Here is a 20956-nt window from a genome sequence, read left to right on the forward strand (position 1 = left end):
ATAATTATATTGATTAACATGAATAATTTCTGAAAACATCATAAAATTCTAATTTTACAAAAGGTACTTTGAATAATTTGACTATGTTTCTCTATACTATTCTCAAAAAATAAACATTTTTATTTTAGTTGTGCATGAAATAAAATAACAAAGGTTAGGATGTCCCCAATAGAATGTATTATCTGAGCTTAGCAACAATAATTAGACTCAAGTGAGTAGAATCGAGTAGGTAGGTCTAGTAGAGTCAAATAAGCATTGTATTTACTATATCTAACTTTTCATTGTGGACAGTGTATAATCTTACTTGTACAGCACATATTTGTGAAATCCCTAGGGAAATAAATCAAGCTTATAGTTTATTTTATAATTATCATTCTTTTACAATATGTTAATGCTAATTACATCAATAGTATTGAAAGTGCAAGTACGAGTCAGTTACTCGTAGTTACTACTTTGACAAATCAAGAATTAGTGTAATGTGGAAAAGAGTGCTCGGGTCAGTGTTACAGAGTGATGTTTGTACATAGAATGAGGAATGTTTTGATGAAATTTAACTGTAAACAGATAAATACAGATGAAGGAATAAGGAAAAACCTATAGCTTTTACCATCATGTTAATAAGATGATTTAAAATTCTAGAAATTCTTTGATATTTGAGTAAAAAGTCAGCATGGAGAATCACTTTTGAAACTTTTGAGAACCAAATTAGTACCAAGATTTCAACTCCTAAAGGCATTTTAAAAACACTTTTCAGTTGAAGAGTAAACATATTTATGGTCTTGCAGAGTGAACTGAAATTTGTTTAGGAAATTATATTTGTTTTGATGTGAGGAATTGAATAAGAGAACCAAAATGTAATGTGATGCCCAAAAATAGCATTTACTTATCTATTAGAGACTTCTAATAAAAAATTGAATTTTTTGAAAATGTGGAAATAAAACGGGTGACATAGGGGCTCTTTGTTATCAATTAATATTTGAACACTGTTTTGTGGAATTTTCTATTCTCTTGAATACTGTATAGACATCGCCCTGAGTTGAATGATTTAATTGTATTTATTGTGAGATTTTAGTACATTACTATTAACATAGTGCAGTAATTATAGAGTATTAGTGGTAACCTGCTTGACTCATGTAACCAGATGCACATTGGGTCCGTGAGACATTGCAACATGCTCTAATACTTGAAACAATCTGTTCCATCACATTGTTTTTCAGTGCCAAAAGTGAATGCTTTTGTAGATTTATAGTAGCCTACCAGGACAAACAGTTAATGGCTTATAGAATGTAGCTGCTTTTAATTTACCCTTTTACTTATTTACAGTCTCACAATTTTAGAATTTGAGCAATATGAAAAATGTTAACAACAGAAAATTAAAAAGCAATAACAGCAAAAAACAAAATCTTGGTTATGAACCAAGAATTTTAGATTCTAGGATTATACTCTTTTTACTGACTTGAGACTAATATTTATTCATTCATCAAGAAGTGAAAAATTCTTTTTAATCAGATTGATGCAAAGTTTTTCATTCAATGCCATACTATCATAAGAACAAGAGGGAGAAAATTTAAATTAGCTAGGCTATGTCAAATTAATTTTGTACTATCAGAAGTAAAACTGTAACAAACCAATAAATATTGAAGTACAGTATAATAAATTATATGTTTTCTCGTAGAGAATGACATAACTACCAATAATTTGTAATATTTTTAGGTTTTGAAAATTTTTCCTGTACTTTCATAATCACTCTAATTTGAAAATTTAGAGAAAAAGAATATTTAGTTATCACTATGATTGAAATTAATTGATTTGAAGTTGTTGATTACTTTTTTATTAAATTATTTGAATTTTTCCATTTGTAAAGAAGTTATTTTAATTTTGCAGTTTTGGTCATTATTTAGATTTAAGGTGTTTTCTTCATTATGTATTTAGAAGTTGTACATTAATTATTTATTCTTTAATTTACAATTTAAAGTATTAGTTTATTTAGATAGTATTTTATATATCTTTCTATTTTCAGCCGGTGGTGAGCTGGACTTTCCTCGCCAGCAGCTTCAGTACCTGAAGGAATGTGGTCGGGGATGGTTTGGTCGTGTAAGTATAATTTTTGATGTGTGAAAAGAATATTGTATTCTATAGAATGTAGCAATTTACATGTTTAAGTGTGTCAATGTGCATAACATGTGTCATGGAAAACACAACATTTATCTGGACAAGGATATTATAGAAGAATTGGTTTGTAAATGCTCTTTTTCCATTTTTTTAACTATCTAAAATAACAGTTATGTTTAAAAAATTATTAGATTACCAAATTGAGTTATCTAATAGACTTTTAATTGGCTGAGGGATATTGAATGACAAATTCTGAGAATTCATCTGCAGCCTAGAAACAGTAATATGATTGAAGCAAATTTTCAAACAATGTCTTATTGCCACCTAAGTTTTTTGAGATTCACAATTTTAACACTTGTTTTCAAACCTTATGTGTTCAATCATGTAACTGTACAACAGTTGTTTTTCTTATAACATTTCTTTTATATGGTTAATGACCTCACAGGAAAAAGCCTACAAAAAAATTATTAAGCTTTTTTTCTCTTAGTTGAGTTTGGCCAGTCAACAAGCTTGTCCTAGGTTATTTAAAAAGGTACAATAGTGTTAATTTAGGAATAAAACTAGGTGATGTGCTAGGAGCATTTTTAGACTGTACATGTACTGTACTGTAGATTCTCATCTCTCCTATTCCTTGTGATAATTTAGTAAGTAGGGTAATTTTAAGGAAATATATATATATATATATATATATTTCCTTAAAATTCTTAAACTTATTTAAAGCTATTATTAATATATATATATATATATATATATATATATATATATATATATATATATATATATTATATATATATAATATATATATAATTAAGAATGGCTTTAAATAAATGAAATTTACCAATTGACAGTACCTATTTTCAGTGTTTCTTTCAGTAGTGTGTACTTTTATCATCTCAAAATTTAAGCTAAAGAATTGAAAAAGTCTTTAAAGCTAATTATGTAAAAGTGTGCACTATTCAACTTTTTATTTTTGTGTAAAATATTTAACACAATAAAAAAATTAATTTTGGTTGTCGGAGGTCCAATAAAATTGATTATGAAAAAAATGTTTATGATCTTGAAAGTTAATGTCTAAAATGTGGGAATTATGAGATTGTGAGAAAGTTGCAAGGGTATGAGGTTTTCACTGAACTGCAAATCTGGGGAATGTTAAAATAATAGTTAAATTGTATTTCAATCCCTGTCAAGGATATAAATAGGTCTATTGTGGACACTGATTTGTAGAGCATTGATGTAAAGGCCGATGTAAAAGGGCCAAGGCCCACATTGTTAATTTGGTTAACGTCAGCAGTGTCATCAGTTTCTTAGTCGTGAAGCCCCACACAAACAAGCACCCAATGGCGAACAAGCCTAAGCCAATATTACTCGAATTGCCCCACTTATCTGCACATCGATACTTGATATTGCCTTACGTCATGACCTATGGAAGGATGTATTTCTTATGTCAAATATTTGATGTTAGAATCTGAAAAACCTCCCTGTGGTTTACAGTAAATACTGCTCTTAAACTTTGACACCAATATGTTATATTGGAAATTTACATGGGAAAAATATAGTGAGATTAATATACCTTGAGAAATTATGGGCTGACTGCTAGGTTCAATAAAATTTTAAGACGTGTTTTCAAAAGGCATGCAGGTTATTTTTAGTAGGTATCCTACTTGTAGTCCAATCCAGTTATTTTTTTAATCACCTAAAGAGGTCAGAAACTTTCTTTTTGCACTTGCCAAACCTGATATAAATAATGTGCTTGGTTTTATAGTTACAATACAAGTTCTTTTTTACTGCCACACAAACAAGTTTTAACTTGACCAAACAAGTCTTTTCTTGCACAAAAAAGAACACATATGATTCTTTTGATTTATCATTAAAATTTACCATTTAATGTTACAAGTGGTAGTGAAACACTTCGGAATGGTAGATTATCTATGGGCCTTTTGCATCATTATTTTTGTTGTAACTTATATACATATAAAGACAAATTTATATCCAAAGCATCTTTCAAGAAACTTGATTATAGATTATTTATTTATTAATAAAGGAAATTCTACAAAACACTATTCATGTATTGTAAAGGTAATGACAGTAAAAACATGTATTTGAACAAATAAATAAATTTACACTTGAAAACAGTAATATTGAAACTCAATGATAACAGTTACAATGGCTAGCTAAACCATTGTTTCAACATCCGATATTCGCTGTTTTCGTCACACCACTGTTGATAATAAAATATAACAAAATATACAACTGATTTAGTAGTTGTCTATTATCCCAGTGTTATATCAATAATTTTATTTACATTAACTCGTGCACTTTAATAAATGTCAAAGTGGATTCATGCCGTGTCATCTGAAAATCAAACGATCATTACTTGTAGTGCGAAAAAATTCAGCTGTGATCGTTTAAAAACTGTTCTTTATAGAGCAATGATGTGAAGTCAAGCATGTATGATTGCAAAATCTGATTGATTTCAAAGTGTTGTAGGAGTGAAACATTTGAATGGATCTCAAATTCGGAAACTCCCGTTCTTCCTGTCAGTGATTTGATGTATTGTTGTGATTTCCGTTTAAACCGAACAAGGAACATTCTTGTTGAATGTGGAACCTTCATCCATCCCTTTCATTTATTGACTGGATGTGTTTTCAATGGCATCATATTGATAACCTGTTGGATGTAAAAGTCCCATAGTATATTACATGATTTTTTTAAATTGAGTATAAAACTGAGATGAATTAATAGTTTTGTATTAAAATTTCATTTGGAAATGAATAATAAACAATACTAGAACCTTATACTATTGGAATACCAAAAAAATTAGTGACGTTTCTTATTGTGTTAGAGTTTTGCTCAGATAACTTAATTATTTAGTGAGAGATCATAGTCAATGGATCCCAAGCTCAATTCTGGTTAAGGATATATACAGGGTTAGCCAGTGAAACGGGAAGATCGTAGATGGCCTTGACAGTTGGAATGTGAGTGGTGGGTATAAAAGTGGCTGGCTCCTTTCTACCTGTGTGTCCCGCCATTTAGTTCAGATGGATTGTTGGACGGATGAACATCGCGGCTACGTGGTTAAAGCGTATTATACGAATGGTGAGAGTTTGGTGAAAAAGCGACGTGCTTTTCTACGCCATTTCAACATATCGCGCAACAGGCCTGTTCCTTCGGATAACGCAATTCGTTCGTAGATAAACAACCTTGAACAAACTGGATCAACGTCTAAAAAATGAGGTGGGAGTTTGAACCCCTCAAAATGTCGCTACTGTTCAATAGTTAATGCTCATAAGTCCACGCCGATCTGCCAAACAACATGCTCTACGCCTTGGAATAAGTAATACTTCGGTGAGAAGGATTCTTCATCAAGATTTAAATTTTCACCCATAAAAAATACAGATTGTGCAATTTCTCAAACCAACTGATCATCAGAAACGATTACAATTTTGTTAGGAAATGGCCAGAACACTTGAAGAAAATGTCGACCAATAAACAACTTGTGGATGAGCGATGAGGCGGATTTCCACCTCTTTGGTTTTTTTAATAAACAAAATTTCAGATAATGATTGGAGGAAAACCCTGGCGCACTTCATAAAACGCCTCTTCATGCTGAAAAAATTACGGTTTGGTACGCAATGTCATCAAGAGGAATCATAGGCCCATTTTTCTTTGAGAATATCAATGGAAGTGCTGTGACTGTTAACTCTGTGTGTTACGTTGCAATGATCCAGAACATTCTTACGCCACAACTCTCCCATTTTCCAGTGAATGAACAACAAGCCACACTGCAAGAGTTGCTATGAATGCTTTGTTTCCAGGTGGCGTCATTTCCCGAAACGGGGATATCCCTTGGCCCCCTCGCTCTCCAGATTTGACAGCCTGTGACTTTTTTCTATGGGGTTACTTAAAAACAAGAGTTTTTCAGAACAATCCACCTAGAACTATCCCTGCCCCCCCCAAAAAAAGAATTCGGGACGAAATCGAAGGAATACCAGTCAATATGCTGCAAAATGTCATGAGAAACTTCCAGGCCCGGCTGCAGCAGTGCATAGATTCCAATGGAGAACATGGATATGACAAGTGTTATAGTCGAAAAATAATTTTTCACTTCTTGTACAGTAAATGGCTACCTTTTTTCTTTATATTTATAATTAATTGTTATAAATATAAAGAAAAAAGAAAATGAATTTTATGATTTAATTGATCATAAAATTCATTTTCTTAAAGAATTATTAACTTATTTAAATCTTCCCGTTTCACTGGCTAACCCTTTACAAGATGAATTTATGTTAAATAACGTCTTTAAGGAATTCTAACCAGTGTCTAACAGGACTACAGGGCATTAGCACATACTCATATAACTTGTCATTTAGTTGTGTATTCAAATGAATTAAACAAAAAAAGGTGAAACCCTTTTAAAACATTTATATTGTAGACACTTGTTTCAGCACTAAGCCATCTTCAGTTCATAATTTAATAACCCCTAAACATGAATTAAATAATGAAATAAGTAAATGTACACAAATGGAACATTCAAATGCATGTTAACAAGTGAATGTAAGCCTGGTTCATAACCGAAGAAAATGTCAACCTGTCAGATACAGCTACAAATTTATTTTTCAGTTCTTTATTAACTACATCCTAAAAAAAGATAAAATCACTATTATCTCCATACTGCTTTTGTGTTATCTCATAGTTTTTATTTGTGCATTGATTTTTCAAGAATTTGATGTAACAGTTTTGAAATACTGCAGTTTTTGAATTATATAAAAAAAGGTTTTTTATTTAAGAACTGAGTTAGTGTACTCTTACTGTAAACAGTCATGTAAAATTACAATTCTGTAATTTCAACTGTTTAAAATCATAAAATTAAGAATAAAATACAGATGGATGAAGTCATATTGGACTGATTTTGATAGGACTATTGTTTTGATTGTAAAACATTGTTATTTAGAAATAAGTTTCAGTGAGTTCCAAGATTAATTTTCATTGAGGTCAAATCCAATTCGTTATTCAAAGTAAGATAGTGATGGAAAATATATAAGCAGAGAAGACAGTCAAAGTGGGTGCATGTCAGGAGTAGTGTAGTTCACAGGTGTTGCAGCCCGATAGCAGTAGACACTGTATTTGAAGGTTAAGTTGAGAGCTGAAACACCCGGATTGGATTCCCACCCCCAACAACTTCTCCCCATCTCTAGACCCCTCGCTGTGCTTTGATTTATTGCGTTACTGCAACCTCAACTTTCACTCAATTGATCAATCTCAGCTCTACAATAAACTTCCAGTGTAATTTTATATGCTTTCACATTTTAAATCAAACTCTAACATAGGTACTTGAAGAGAAAGATAGCTGATTTGATAAACTTTGACTAGAATATAAATTAGCTCGGTTTTGTAATATTTTACTAATAAGTTTACAAATTTATATTATTTTGAAATTCGTGTCTCATTTTTTTAAATACTTTGAGAACCTTTTAAAGAATATTTTGTGAATAAAAAAAAAATGTTATAGTTGTATAACTGTTTTACTGTCTTAAGTTTATTAATTATTAATAGCTAAACTTTATAAAACCAAAAATGTTGTTTAAAAGGTTCATTGTTCTTACTTATTATTAACATATTTTATAAACTTAAAACCTGGTTTAGTAGTATTTAACTTAAAGTATGGCATCCACAATGCCCAGGGGGGAAAAATATTATCTTTGACTGTTAATTGATTTTGTGGTGGTTAATGTTAATATTGTTAATTAAAGTAGGAGCATGCTCAAGATCATTCCTCTAATTGTAGTGGCCAGTCAAACAACCAAATTATTTTTCAGGAAGCTTTTTATTGGCTTAATGCATTGGTATTAGGTTTTAGATTAGAGTATATTTTTCTTGTTACATTTAGATTCTTGATGCTTCTTATTACCCCTGACGTTTCATGTTATGGCATTGTAATTTTAAATGAATGTGTGTTTTATTAGTGTGTTAATTTCTGCTGAAAATATATCTAAATTGTTTCAAAACGGTAACCTCTTAAATTTTAAAGCATAGTTTTATAAAAACTGACTAGAAGAGAACAATTTTCTAGGCAAAAATCTTATTTCTTATGAACGGATGATAATGCGTTTTTACTACTCTTTTTACAATTCTCTTATTGACTGATGTGCCAAAAAGTTGATTGCACAAGAATAGTAAACTCGCATTCATTCCATTATTAATTATTATCCCTTCATAATAAGTTATGGATTACAATTCTTGTCAAATTTTTAAAGCGTATCATTTTAAAACTATTAACTATAGTTTTCTTTCTTCCAGCAGAAAATAACATCCTATTGCAAAATTACAGTACTGTAACAAATTGTTTTTGAGTTATGATATTTTTAATTCAAAATTCAGAGACAGAGACTGAATGAAACGATGTAGATAGAGTAACTTATTTGTTTTATTTACTTATTTAGCCATGTCTCAAAAACTATTTTGTCATATATATTTTTATTAGCCCTAATATATTCCTATAAAAAGTTATATATGTATGTATGTATATATAGTTTTAAATGTGTCTACCCACAGGTTGTGGAGGGAGAGGCTAGGGGACTCTCAGACAACAGGTACAAGGTTATGGTGAGGATTCTGAGAGAAGATGCCAGTCCGGCAGAGCAGAAGTATTTCCTGAGCGAGGCTAAGCCCTACCGAGATCTCAACCACCTTAACGTTCTCAAGCTGGTAGGCCGATGTCTGGAGACGAACCCTTACCTCGTGCTGTTGGAGGCTTGCTCAGCGGTAAGTTCTTTCAAGCTAGATATGGTCAGGCTCTGTGGACTCTTAACAGTTTAACTGCAGTTGTAGTAAAACAGTGGGCCTTCAAAAAAGATGTAATTAATGTCATGAAGCTAAATTTCAGTAACAAAAATAGTACAAATTTCCAACCAACTTACATGTATTTTACTGAAATTGCTAAGACTACTAATGGCATCACAGAAAACATATATAAGAATAATTAAAACCAAACCTTTTATAACATATATTGATTACTGATTCGATATTTCATGTTATTCTATTGTAGCTATCCACTGTAATGTTAACAGTAGAATAAACGGTCTTTGAAATATCTATAAAGGAATGAGATCTAGGAGTTTTGGAGAATATTAAGATCAAGATCCTGATCACTTTTGCAACTGCAATCAACAATGTAGGTAAAATTTCATGTAATGATAATGTTCGTAAGAAAAAAATGGGAATGTAAGTCCTGTTGTAATTTAAAGCAGAGAGCAAATTTACCTTAGAGAAGTCTCATTTGTATTAAAATTTTTTATTTTGGAAGTTGACATCAATGAGGCCTTTAATTCCTTAGACAAATATTCACTTTCTTGGTCCTTTTGGAACAATTAACTGTTTTTATAATGTGTTCTTCAATATTAAATGTCCTGGGTATATAGCGTGTTGTTTCTGTTTCCTGCACATTGGACAGGGATAACGAAAAATTGTACTTATGAATTGCAGTAATACAAATAGAGTTTTGTTGATGTGTTGAAATTTGGAGCATAAGATTCATGGGTTAATTTTTTCTAATATTCTATATATATTGAATTGTATGTAGAGCCAACTGACAAATTAGTATATCATTACAAAACTTTATTGAGACTTAAAAGCATTAATCAGATTATGAGTTTCTTGCTGTTAATGTATGTGAACGTTTCATCATATTGAAAAGACCCTTTTCAGGGCAATAAAATAAGCAGATTGAGCTATCAAAATTGTAGATAGATGAGATTTACAGAGAAAGTTGTCATATAGTTCTTCGAATTATATGCATGACATTGTAAAACAATCACGTGTGGTGGGATACTAATCCTAATCTGTAAGACAGTTTGTTTTTATTACCAAATTCAAAGAAATAAGCTGACATAACTGTTGTAATGTCCTCCAGCAGGTGTCATTTCTGGATGGTTTATACCTTCCAGTTGAACGCACACTGGGCACAACAAAACCCAATGTGTCAGTTAAATCTGGGCAACCTTATGGATGCCTGGGAGTGGTACATCACTAACCGCAAATGTTAAGGTTCTGGGGTGCAAGGGTAATTCGATATGTCTAGTCTATTGCGGGAGATAACTGTTGAGTTAGTGGGATTTGTTCCCTATGTGGCTCTTGCAAGCCTAAATTTAAGGGTGTGTTACTCCCTACCTGCTTTGACTGGAGAGGGTGGTTCAAAGTTGGCTTCCCCTTCTTCCAGAGGGGACATGACTTGAGATTAGTACCATATATTCTTCCTCATGAATCTTGACAGGAAGCGGCCCCTACCCCCCAACCTTACCCATCCATAATATCCTGTCCCTCAGGAAGCAGTGCAAAAGTCCTTGTAGGACTAGGTGCAATTTATAAGCTTCTTTCCCTAAGAGAACAACTGTCACAATGATTACTCTGAAGTTGAGGCAGTGACAAAGTTTGTCAGTAAACAAGTGTTTAGAGATTTTGGAGCATTTTTAAGTAAAACAGACACTTACATAATTGCTACTCATATAAACCTATTGTAATAAGTGCACATAAAAACCATAAACCTAAGAGACATAAAAATAGCTTTTGAATTGATCAAAATGACACCGGAGATTGTAACTCTCTATGATGCAATTCTGTGTGAAGAGCTAGTTTGGCTAAAATGCATTCTCTATAATCTGACCATTGCCAATGTCCTGTGTGAGTAGGTCTTTGCTTTGGCATTTGTTATAACTTAGGCACAAATTTTAATATTTCTTTTATTGTTCCAGGGTGACCTGAAGAGTTTTCTCTGTGGAAATCTTACTAGTGCAAACGTCTTGTGTGAGCAGGGAGTCTGTCTGCGGATCATGTGTCAGGTAGCTTCCGGCTTGCAGCACATGATCTCCCATGGCTTTGTACACACGTTAGTATACCTCTCTTTTGGCTCTCGCAGTGCAATCTTTGCAACAACTATCAGTTCTTACATAAAACTCTGAAATATTAGTATTATTGATGCTAATGCCTTTGAATTCTTTTAATCCATTCTTAGCTTTGCAAAATGATTCAGTGTGAGGAGGGTACCTAAGATTTATGGGATAGGACTTACTGGGCATTGGATACGCAGTACATGGTTCTTGCACAAATTGAATGTTTCATTGCTTGCTCTGTCAGTAATGTTGCTTTGAAGTTTGTACCCAATTACAGCAGCATTGAAACAACTCTGTAAAAATAGTTTTATTTTTATAGTTATTGGGTTGGCACTGATAATTAAACATTAAATTAAATTGTTTAGCTTAAAAGCTCTGAAATTAAAGCTGCTGTATTAATAAATAAAGTAAGCATAAATAATATAAAATGATTGAGTTTATTGTTAATAGTTTTCTTTATATATTCTGAATTCTTTGAAGTACTCTAAGCTTATTATTAATAAATGTAAATCACCTTTATGGATTTTAATAACAAATATTTATGTATTTCAGAGATTTGGCTGCAAGAAACTGTCAAGTAACGTCAGACCTCACTGTCAAAGTTGGAGACTATGGAACAAGTATAGACACTTACAAGGTATCCATCCTATTCTTATTTGATTTAAGGGGTTTATGGAATCATTGTTGCTTTGTTATAACCTTCTCTATAATAATAATTTGTAATCTATGAGAGTTCTTTTTTCCTTTATATTTTTATCATATCTCAATTTGTATATATTTCCATCCAATTTCCTAACCATATACTTTTCAGTATTTCAACTTAAAGTATTTCATTCCAGTTTTTGTTTTTTTTTTTTTTGTACTTCATATATACTACGTACTAAAATATGTTCAAAGTTTCCCTATTATTGTAGAGTATACCAGTCTTAACATGTTCCACTTGCTTTCTCCAGATCACCAATCTATGAAGAACTATATTGTATCTCGGCCTTAATTTTCCAAAACTATTTAAATTAAAGATGTAGAACTTCATCTGTCATAGCTTTACTTAGTTCGTCATCCTCATTCTCCTCTTTTGGCACATTTCTTTCATTGCCAAGAAGAAATTGCTACTATGTTCAGACAGTCATGGAAGGGATATTGCTTGGAATATTAATAATATTTAAACTCATTTGAGCTTACAGGTTATCTCAAACCTGGAGGAAAGTGTAAAAAGTCCAGAAAATGGTAAACTTCAAAAAAGAAAATGGTATGAATAACGATGTACTTGTTCTCATGTATGGAGCAAATGATGTTGCTAAAAATGAATCTCAGGTTGCCATTAGTAACATTACAAAACCCCTTGAAATGGCAAAATTCTACACAAGTAATGTAGTTTTAGTGGTCTTGCCCAATCAATATGACCTAGCTTAGTGGTCATGTGTCCCGAAGAAACTCTCTGAGATACTTCTACTAATGTGACATTAGTTGAAGCCAGTAAAGTAAATGAACACCTGCATACTAGACATGGTTTACACTTTAGTGTTAGTGAAGAAAGGTGGCTGGCTCATGAGATAATACAAGAGTATGAGACAATCCAGACAAGCTACCCACATCATTTCTAAGCGTAGACACGAGTGTCCATCAGTATCGTACCGAATCGCCAGTGTTGCAGTCAGCCCAAACAAATGAAGCCAACAACTCAGGATACTCACCATCCCCAGTTCCAAGTCGCCACCCACCCTCGCCACTGATGAGAACACATTAACCGACTCCATGGCATTTAATATCTTTCATTTGAATATCCAGTCAATTAAAAATAAACTAGCATGTTACATTTTTGGATAAATGAACTTAATATAACCATTGATATAATAACAATTAATGAACATTGGATTCTTAAAGAAGAATTAATTTTACATCCTCCACTATGTTTAATTTAGCCAGTATTTATCACAGAAATCTTCCCTTATAAGAGGAGGCAGCAGTGTATATACCAGGGTAGGGATGGAATTTCAGATAATTGTTTTGGAAAACTATTGTCTTACTCTTGTGTTTAAAGCTTCAGTAGTTTTATTAAAAAATAATTATAACTATTTATTGTACACCTGATTTGCATTTTAACAATTTCTTCTGTTTACTAGATACACTTTTACAATCTTTATCAAAATAATACCAAGAAACTATAGTTTTGTACTATGTTGGTAAATTTTAATATAAATATAATTTAAAAAATCATTTGAAAAGAGTCCTTTCTTATGCACTTATAACATGTATTGCTTGAACCTGGAAAAAAACAAGAGGAGGGGCATGTTTTGACAACAATCTAATATAACACCACTAATATAAGTAAGGAAAACCTAAATGTAGAGTAATATAGCCTCACCTGTCTGACCATGCTGGCATCTTAGCTAGCTTGTATAAGTCTAATTTGACAAGCATATAATGTGCTATAAAAACTAATAACTTGTACAAAACAATAAGAGTGGTGACTCCTATCACAATTGATAGTTTTTTAAATTAACTTCTTGAAGCAGATTAGACTAGTCTTCAGATTTTTTATAGAGTTGACGAGGCATTTTCTTATTTTATTAATTTATTGACTAGTTTATATGAAGAAACATGTTATTTAAAGAAGTTATAGTTAAAAATTCCATATGGCTAAATATTTAATGGTTTACGCCAAAACTTGAGAATTTTAGAAGCTATGTTTTAGTTTGTTATGACTATGTAAAAAATAGTAAAGGGACAGAAAGAGAGCTGTTGGCTAAATCTGTTTATAAGGAAGCTAAAAAGCAGTATCTTAAAACCTTGATTAAGGAAGAAAAGTTATTGGCAAATGAAAATTACATTAATATGTCTAAAAATAAATGTAAAGCCACATAGAATTATCAAAGCTGAAAAAAACCCAGGATTACAATCTCATGATTCTCCCATTGATTCTAAAACTTTGAATGAATATTTTATAAATGTAGCTCTTGATATGAATATAACACAAGTACCTGCTGATTTTAGTGTAGCTCTTAACTTAGTAAATAATTATGTAAATAGCTGTACTCCAAGAAATACATTACATTGGAAAATAATTTTTTTTGAAGATGTCCTAAAGTGTACTTCTGAATTAAATTTATCTGGTAGTGAAGATTGATACGGTTTTTCAAATACGATTACTAAACAGATTGTCAGTGTCATAGCTGAACCACTAACTTATCTATTTAATTTAATGTTAATTGAAGGCACATATTTTTTAAGTTTAAAAATAGCAAAAGTGGTTCCTATCTATAAGAAGGATGATAAAAACAAACCCTTCCAGTTTCGGCCCATATCTTTAATACCTATTTTTAGCAAAATATTTGAATCCTGTATTGAAAACCAATTACAAACCCTTTTCTTGCTTGATGGTCACTTATTTAAAGAGCAGTGTGGGGTTTGACCGGGACTGAATACTGCAAAAGCTGTAAAATCTTTAGTTAGTACTGTAATAAATAATTTTAAATATGAAACAACATCATCTGTGACCTTAATTATTGATCTGTTTAAAGCCTTAAACGGCATACCTCATGAGTTACTTATAAGTAAATTTTATTGCCATCATGTGCAAGATGGTGAGTTAAATTTGTTCGTATTTTATTTGAAAATAGAACACAAGTGGTTTTTCATGCTAATTCGTCTTTTATAAAAAAAAAAAACATTCTAGTTGGTGTGCCACAAGGTTTGGTTTTATGTCCCTTTTTATTTATTGTTGCAGTTAATGATTTTGTTTTAAATTTACCCTGTATGTCAGCCTTGTTTGCTGATGATACCACTTTTATAAATCACTGTAGTACACTTAATGGTTTGATAAAACAACAAGAAAATGCAATGAAGGTAGCAACTGAGTGGTTTCAGGCCTACAGGCTTGTTGTAAACAATAGAAAACAGAATATACAATTTTTTCAATGGACCACTCTATTTACAAATGTTTTTAAGCCTGTAAAAATACTAGGAGTCTTCTTAGACAGTAGACTAAGCTGGGGAAGCCATAGAGAAAGTCTTTGTAATAAATTAGCAAGAGTAATTTTCCTGCTGCGTAAATTGAAACTCTGCATCACTGAAAAAAATGGTAATAACCTCCTACTCTGCCTTTTTTCGCTCCCACTTAGTCTATGGAATTACCTTACGGGGAAACAGCTGCCATTCAAAAAAGTGTTTGTCTAGCTAAAAAGGCAATAAGAATCATACAAAATCTCAATGAAAAGGAATCTTGTCTGCAAGCTTTTAGGGACTTAAATATCATGACATTGCTCTGATGTATATATGTTATTGTTTACTTTTAATGTGAAAGCAAATCTGCAAAATTATACCGTTAGAGAAATCATACACACTTATAAAACTAGGAAAAAGTACATGTTAGAGCTGCCAAGGACCAGGCTTGAAAAAACAAAAGATAGTTATATCTATGTGAAAATAAAATTATTTAATAAATTACCAAAAGGAGGATAGATTGTTAATATAAATAGATTTAAAAGAGTTGCTGTCTGTAAAATTATGGATTTTTCCTCACTAAGAGAAGGAACTGTACAATATAAATAGATAGAACTGTAAAATTGTAATTCTTTAAAAAAAGGTTTACACGGTGTTGTGAAATTTTTTTACCACGGCTTGGATTATTTTTTTCTGTAATACATACACTGACGTACGTTCCACTGAATCACCTCAGAATATTATGCAATAAGTTATTCTAGAGTAGATATAAGCATTATACATCATTCTAAGAATGTTAATGTCAACTGATTGAGAAAGAGTACCCATCACAAAATATGCTTAGTGTTTTATTTGGATTTGAAATATACTCAAGTCATTAATTTATAGTCCACATTTAATTTTGTGGAAGACAATAGCTGTAAAATATTAGATCATTGCAATTACAAGCACTATTACTGTAGTTTTAGTGGGAGGTCATTGCTTGTATTTGTAATTTATGAACACAACCTCTGGGAATTGTGTACTTTGATAATTCCATAGCAAGACAATTTATTAAAATATTATCAATGCAACTTAAAATATATTGAATGCCACTCAACAGAAACATGTCGAACACGTAGATGATTGGAACAGTTATGAAATATTACTATTTTATTCTAACTGTGCACTTGGATTGTCAGTAACCTACACCTGATTTATTCCTTATGAATATAAATGCTGTGACACTCCCGAGTTAACAAACAAATATCATGAATTTTGACTACTGTTTTACGGAAGAATTCTCAATTAGATTGCTGTAATTTGTGTATACGGTTTGTATATAATAATTTTGTTTTCAGAACGAATATTACATTGCTGGAGATGTGGCTGTACCTGTGCGGTGGTGTGCTCCAGAGTCTCTACACTGTACTGCCACCACAATCGAAACCAAACAGGTACTTTATATTTGTGTTACTTTCTTGTTGGTGTCTGATACCGCAGTACAGTATTTCATATTTTACAATTACATATATTGTATTGTATTGTATACAAGCAAGATTTACGATTCTGATTCCAACATAGTCCCAAAACTTCAGTGTTGTTGCTCTTCATAAATGTTGTATGGTTTTGGTTAATGAAAGTGGTAAGCCTAAATGTCTCCAAGATGTCTAATGAGAAACTCATAAATTTTTATAAGTTTAAAACATCACTAACCTAGTTAATACATTCTTTTAAGAGGTGTGAAAACAAACTTTTATAAGGTGAACCATTATTATTTAGCAGTGTTTTACCATGAGTATATCGTTTAAAATCATTATTAAGTTCATTTTTAAAAATAACTTTTTACAAGCATTCAGTTTATTTCAGTAAAACGTTTTTGCTGGAAAAAAACGTAGGTCATCAACTGAAACTGGTCCAAAAAGCAAAGAAACTGATTAGATACCATTTGGCCTACTAAACCTTTAGATAAAAAAACACTGGTGATAAGATTTGCCATACCAAAGATGGTTAATGGGCAGTATTCGAGCGACTTCACGTGATAGACAAGTGGGATACTGCCTTAGACGAGGTGGTGCCGTCATATTTCACTGAACTGATTTGATTACTCATATTGTTATCTGTTGCAATATAATATTCTTCGCGTTGGGTTTTGTTTGCGGTTTAGTCTCTTCATTGTGCTTCTACATAGTGTACAACATGTGCTTCTATAAACTGAAAGTCTTCTATTGTGAGGATATTGTGTTTTGTTTTGATGTGAGTTAGTTTTTTTGTGACTTTAGTGTATATAAATTAATTTTAGTACATTTATGAGGAAAATAAAAACAAGAGTAAATGGTCAACAAATTGTGTGATAAGAATATATTTATTTTAGTAATGGGAAATTCATAATTATTACATTTTGTTACAAAAGTATAATTTGGAAGGAGAAATGTTTGGAAGACCACTCATATAAAAGTCAAGACATTTTTGAAAATCTTTAGTTTACCAAAAAGTGTATTCTTATTTTGGGATATATTCTTTTGGAATGACTTCAAAATTAAATTATTACGACTAAAAATTAGAACAATGCCATTTGAATCCTTTAGAGACCATCCAATTATATGTTGTCTAAAGTAACCGATTACAATATATGGTTGATTCTAAATAAAAATTCTTTTAAAAGATAAATAAAAATAAATAGTGGGTGTAAAACAATTTTATATATATTTAAAGTTTGATCTGTTATAATGAATATTGACTGACCATTCCTTTATAGCATTATTTTGCACAGAGCCATACATTAAATTTATAATTTTTATAAAAGTGATATAAAGACTGTTTATGTGAAGGTTACATTAATTGTAGGTCATTAGATATTAGTAGTTAGATAGTATTTTTATTTTTAATCTGAAATGAATGAATCTAACATTTAATTCTTCATGATAAAAATCAAGCTCTTAGGTACAATTAATTTTTTACTTGATAATGCTTTAAAAATTAAAAAATAATAGTTTGAGTAAAACCTTTAATATTTTGATCTCTTTATAATAGTTCCTAGATACAATATTGAGAATTGGTTTATATCATGTTTACATACAAAGTCGCAACTAATTGGTAGCAATTTATGGTAGCAACATGGATAAATTTGTAATGGACATTAACATGGGACATTAAGTTCCTACTGTAATAGAAGTAATGATAGTAATGATATATGATAGAAGTAATGTAATGATACTGTATGTGAAGATTACATTACTCACAGGTATTTTATTACCCAATTAGTTCTTACATATAGGTAAAAAATCAATAATTTTCAAAAATTTTCACTTTATGAACTTAGATTTTAGTGTCTAAATACTTATGAATGGTTACAATATATTAGTTAATACTAATGGTTTATAATGTATATGTAATATACATTTTTTGTAATTTTTAAAATTGAGTATTAATTTTAAAGCCTTCGTTGTCAATAATGTAAAGTGCTGCAAGTGGATTATGAAACTCTCAGAAACTCTCTCCAGTCTTGAATGAGGTAATTCGGAGAACTTCCTCATGTTTTGCTTGCTTCAGTTCTGGCAAGTTCCTGGGACGATGTTGAACACTTCAACTTTCAAATAATCTCATGAAAAAGTCCAAGGAGGGGGTTATATTATGTGATCATGCTGACCACACAATGTCTTCTCCTTATAAATCAATCAACCAGGAAACACATGTCTTAAAATGTTTATTGTTATCCGAGCAGTGTGAGCTGGCACTGTGCTACTGGAACCACACCTTTTCGGAGCCCGGCCTTGTAATACAGATTTAAAATATTCCTCAGTCATGTTGGCATACCTGTTTAAGTTAACAGTTAGTACAACGCCACCCTCCTCAAAAAACATCATGACAACGTGTACCATACAGTTACATGTTCACTGTCAAGAAGTTTCTCATGGTTTCCTATGGGTTGTTTTCACTTCAGTAATGGAAATTTTGATTATTTACCCTACCAAAAAAATGTGCCTTGTCATTTAAAAAAATCAATGACGTGGAGGAAGATTTATGTAGAAGATATGACTTTGACACGCTTTAATATGAGTGAAAGGTGTCAAAGTCATAAGAACTGATCATGTTATGACAGTTCTTGGACTGCAACCATTTTACATAAATGTAAATTAAGATCCATGTGTAATATTCTACATCACTAAGGTCAGATATACAAGATGTGGCTGCATTTTTGTGAGCTGATCGTTGAAGATTTTGCAAAATTGAATACCTAACTTCATCAATGTTTTCAGGTTTACAGACACTAAAAAGTCTTCTACCTAATGTTTTCACAGAAGAATCGATTCCCTTGAAGTTTTTACCCACAATAAACTAGAGTTTTGATGTGGTACTACCTATTAAGAGCAATTTTATATCGCATTTAGAATGCACTCTGAGCCATGACAACTAATTCATTGCTATGAATAAGCATCCAATGGGAAAAGCTCTTTGTATATTCATCCACACCATGAAGATGACTGTTGCCTACATGCTGAGCGCCAGCAATTATGCCCTATCCTGCGTTAATTACTGCTATCCCCACATTTGGTGATTGTTTTATAATACCAAAACAATGAAAATTCGGGAGGTTATTTTGTCGCACTCTGTATTAATATTGTAATATTTTACTTCTTGACAAATCATGTTATAAAATGAAAATAATAACAATCTTGTCTTCATGCAATTTGGATATTTGAAATTGTACTTTGATAAATAAAGGGGACTTGACATAAAATATATTTAAGAAACCAAGCATTTAAAAGTTTAAATACCACAGGTGAACAATTTTATAGCATGAGAGCTCTGAATAATAATATTGTTTAGGTGACGGCAGAAGCAAACGTGTGGAGTCTTGGAGTACTGCTGTGGGAGGTCTGCCAATTCGGACAGCTGCCTTATTCTGAACTCACTGACGATCAGGTAAAGTAGCAAACTAAGCAAATTTAAGTTTGTGATCCTTAGTTTTATTAACCCTTTCAAAGTTTTTCATTTTGTTAATAGTGATTTTATAAAAGTGTGCTTCTGACGTAATATTACGCATTGTTATATTGTTCCTGTCTTATTCTGTTGACTACCGTAATATTGTGCAAAAAGCATTTCCATGAGAACTGAGCATCACACAAGCAGTTCTGGTATTTTCTACTAGATGTTAGCACCTGGCCCTCTGTCAAGAGTGTTTGCACCTTTGTGAATTCACTGTAATTGCACAGTGCATACAGCTAATGATGCTCAAATAAACGATTTGCTTCGTTTGCATGATGGTGACACAAACACGGATAATAAAAGTGACCTATCTATAAAAATAACAAAAATTAAAAAAAAAAACAATAAAAATAACTTCGTCATAAAAAAGTATGTATATATATATATATATATATATATATATATATATATATATATATATATATATATATATACATATATATATATATATATACATATATATATATATATATATATACATATATATATATATATATATATATATATATATATATACATATATATATATATATATATACTAGCTGACCCGGCGAACTTTGTCCCGCCTTAAAGGCAATATCACATGATCACATTTTTTACTTTTTAAATTAGGATAATTGTAAATAAAAAAATATAATTATTCAATGATTCTTTATTTGTCATTTATTGTAGCACCTTGTGATAAACTACATTTTTTGTTTTTTTATTAGGCGCGAAAACAAATAACGCGGATGGTCTTCCGACCCGTGGACATGCCACATTTAATTGGCCATGGGAAAACATGGATGTTTGATATTAAGACCACAAACTTTCAACGATTGGCCTTGTGACTTATTTACAGTCATGACGGATCGGAAATTGAAACCGTTTAAACTCAAATGGCATGTCGGGTGGGATCATCGGGATCCTCGGAATGAGAATTTCCTCACCTTTGAGTATTGTGGTGTAAATCAAATTGTTCATCAATTTACTTACCACCAAACTTGTTCCGTTGCACAGTTTTGGTTGGTATAAGTTTCGAAGCATGATTACTACAGAACCAATATTTA

General features: G+C 31.4%; 1 protein-coding gene across 1 annotated transcript in view; it reads left to right on the top strand.

The window, feature by feature from the left end:
• LOC124354341 overlaps window positions 1–20956 on the top strand; it is a 148686-nt gene that overhangs the window by 95887 nt on the left and 31843 nt on the right. The window contains 6 exon segments of the mRNA XM_046804715.1: window positions 2021–2094; window positions 8665–8874; window positions 10860–10993; window positions 11550–11634; window positions 16280–16375; window positions 19749–19844. Coding sequence (XP_046660671.1) covers window positions 2021–2094; window positions 8665–8874; window positions 10860–10993; window positions 11550–11634; window positions 16280–16375; window positions 19749–19844 — 695 coding nt within the window.

Source organism: Homalodisca vitripennis, chromosome 2 (assembly GCF_021130785.1).
Source record: "Homalodisca vitripennis isolate AUS2020 chromosome 2, UT_GWSS_2.1, whole genome shotgun sequence".
Taxonomy (NCBI): domain Eukaryota; kingdom Metazoa; phylum Arthropoda; class Insecta; order Hemiptera; family Cicadellidae; genus Homalodisca; species Homalodisca vitripennis.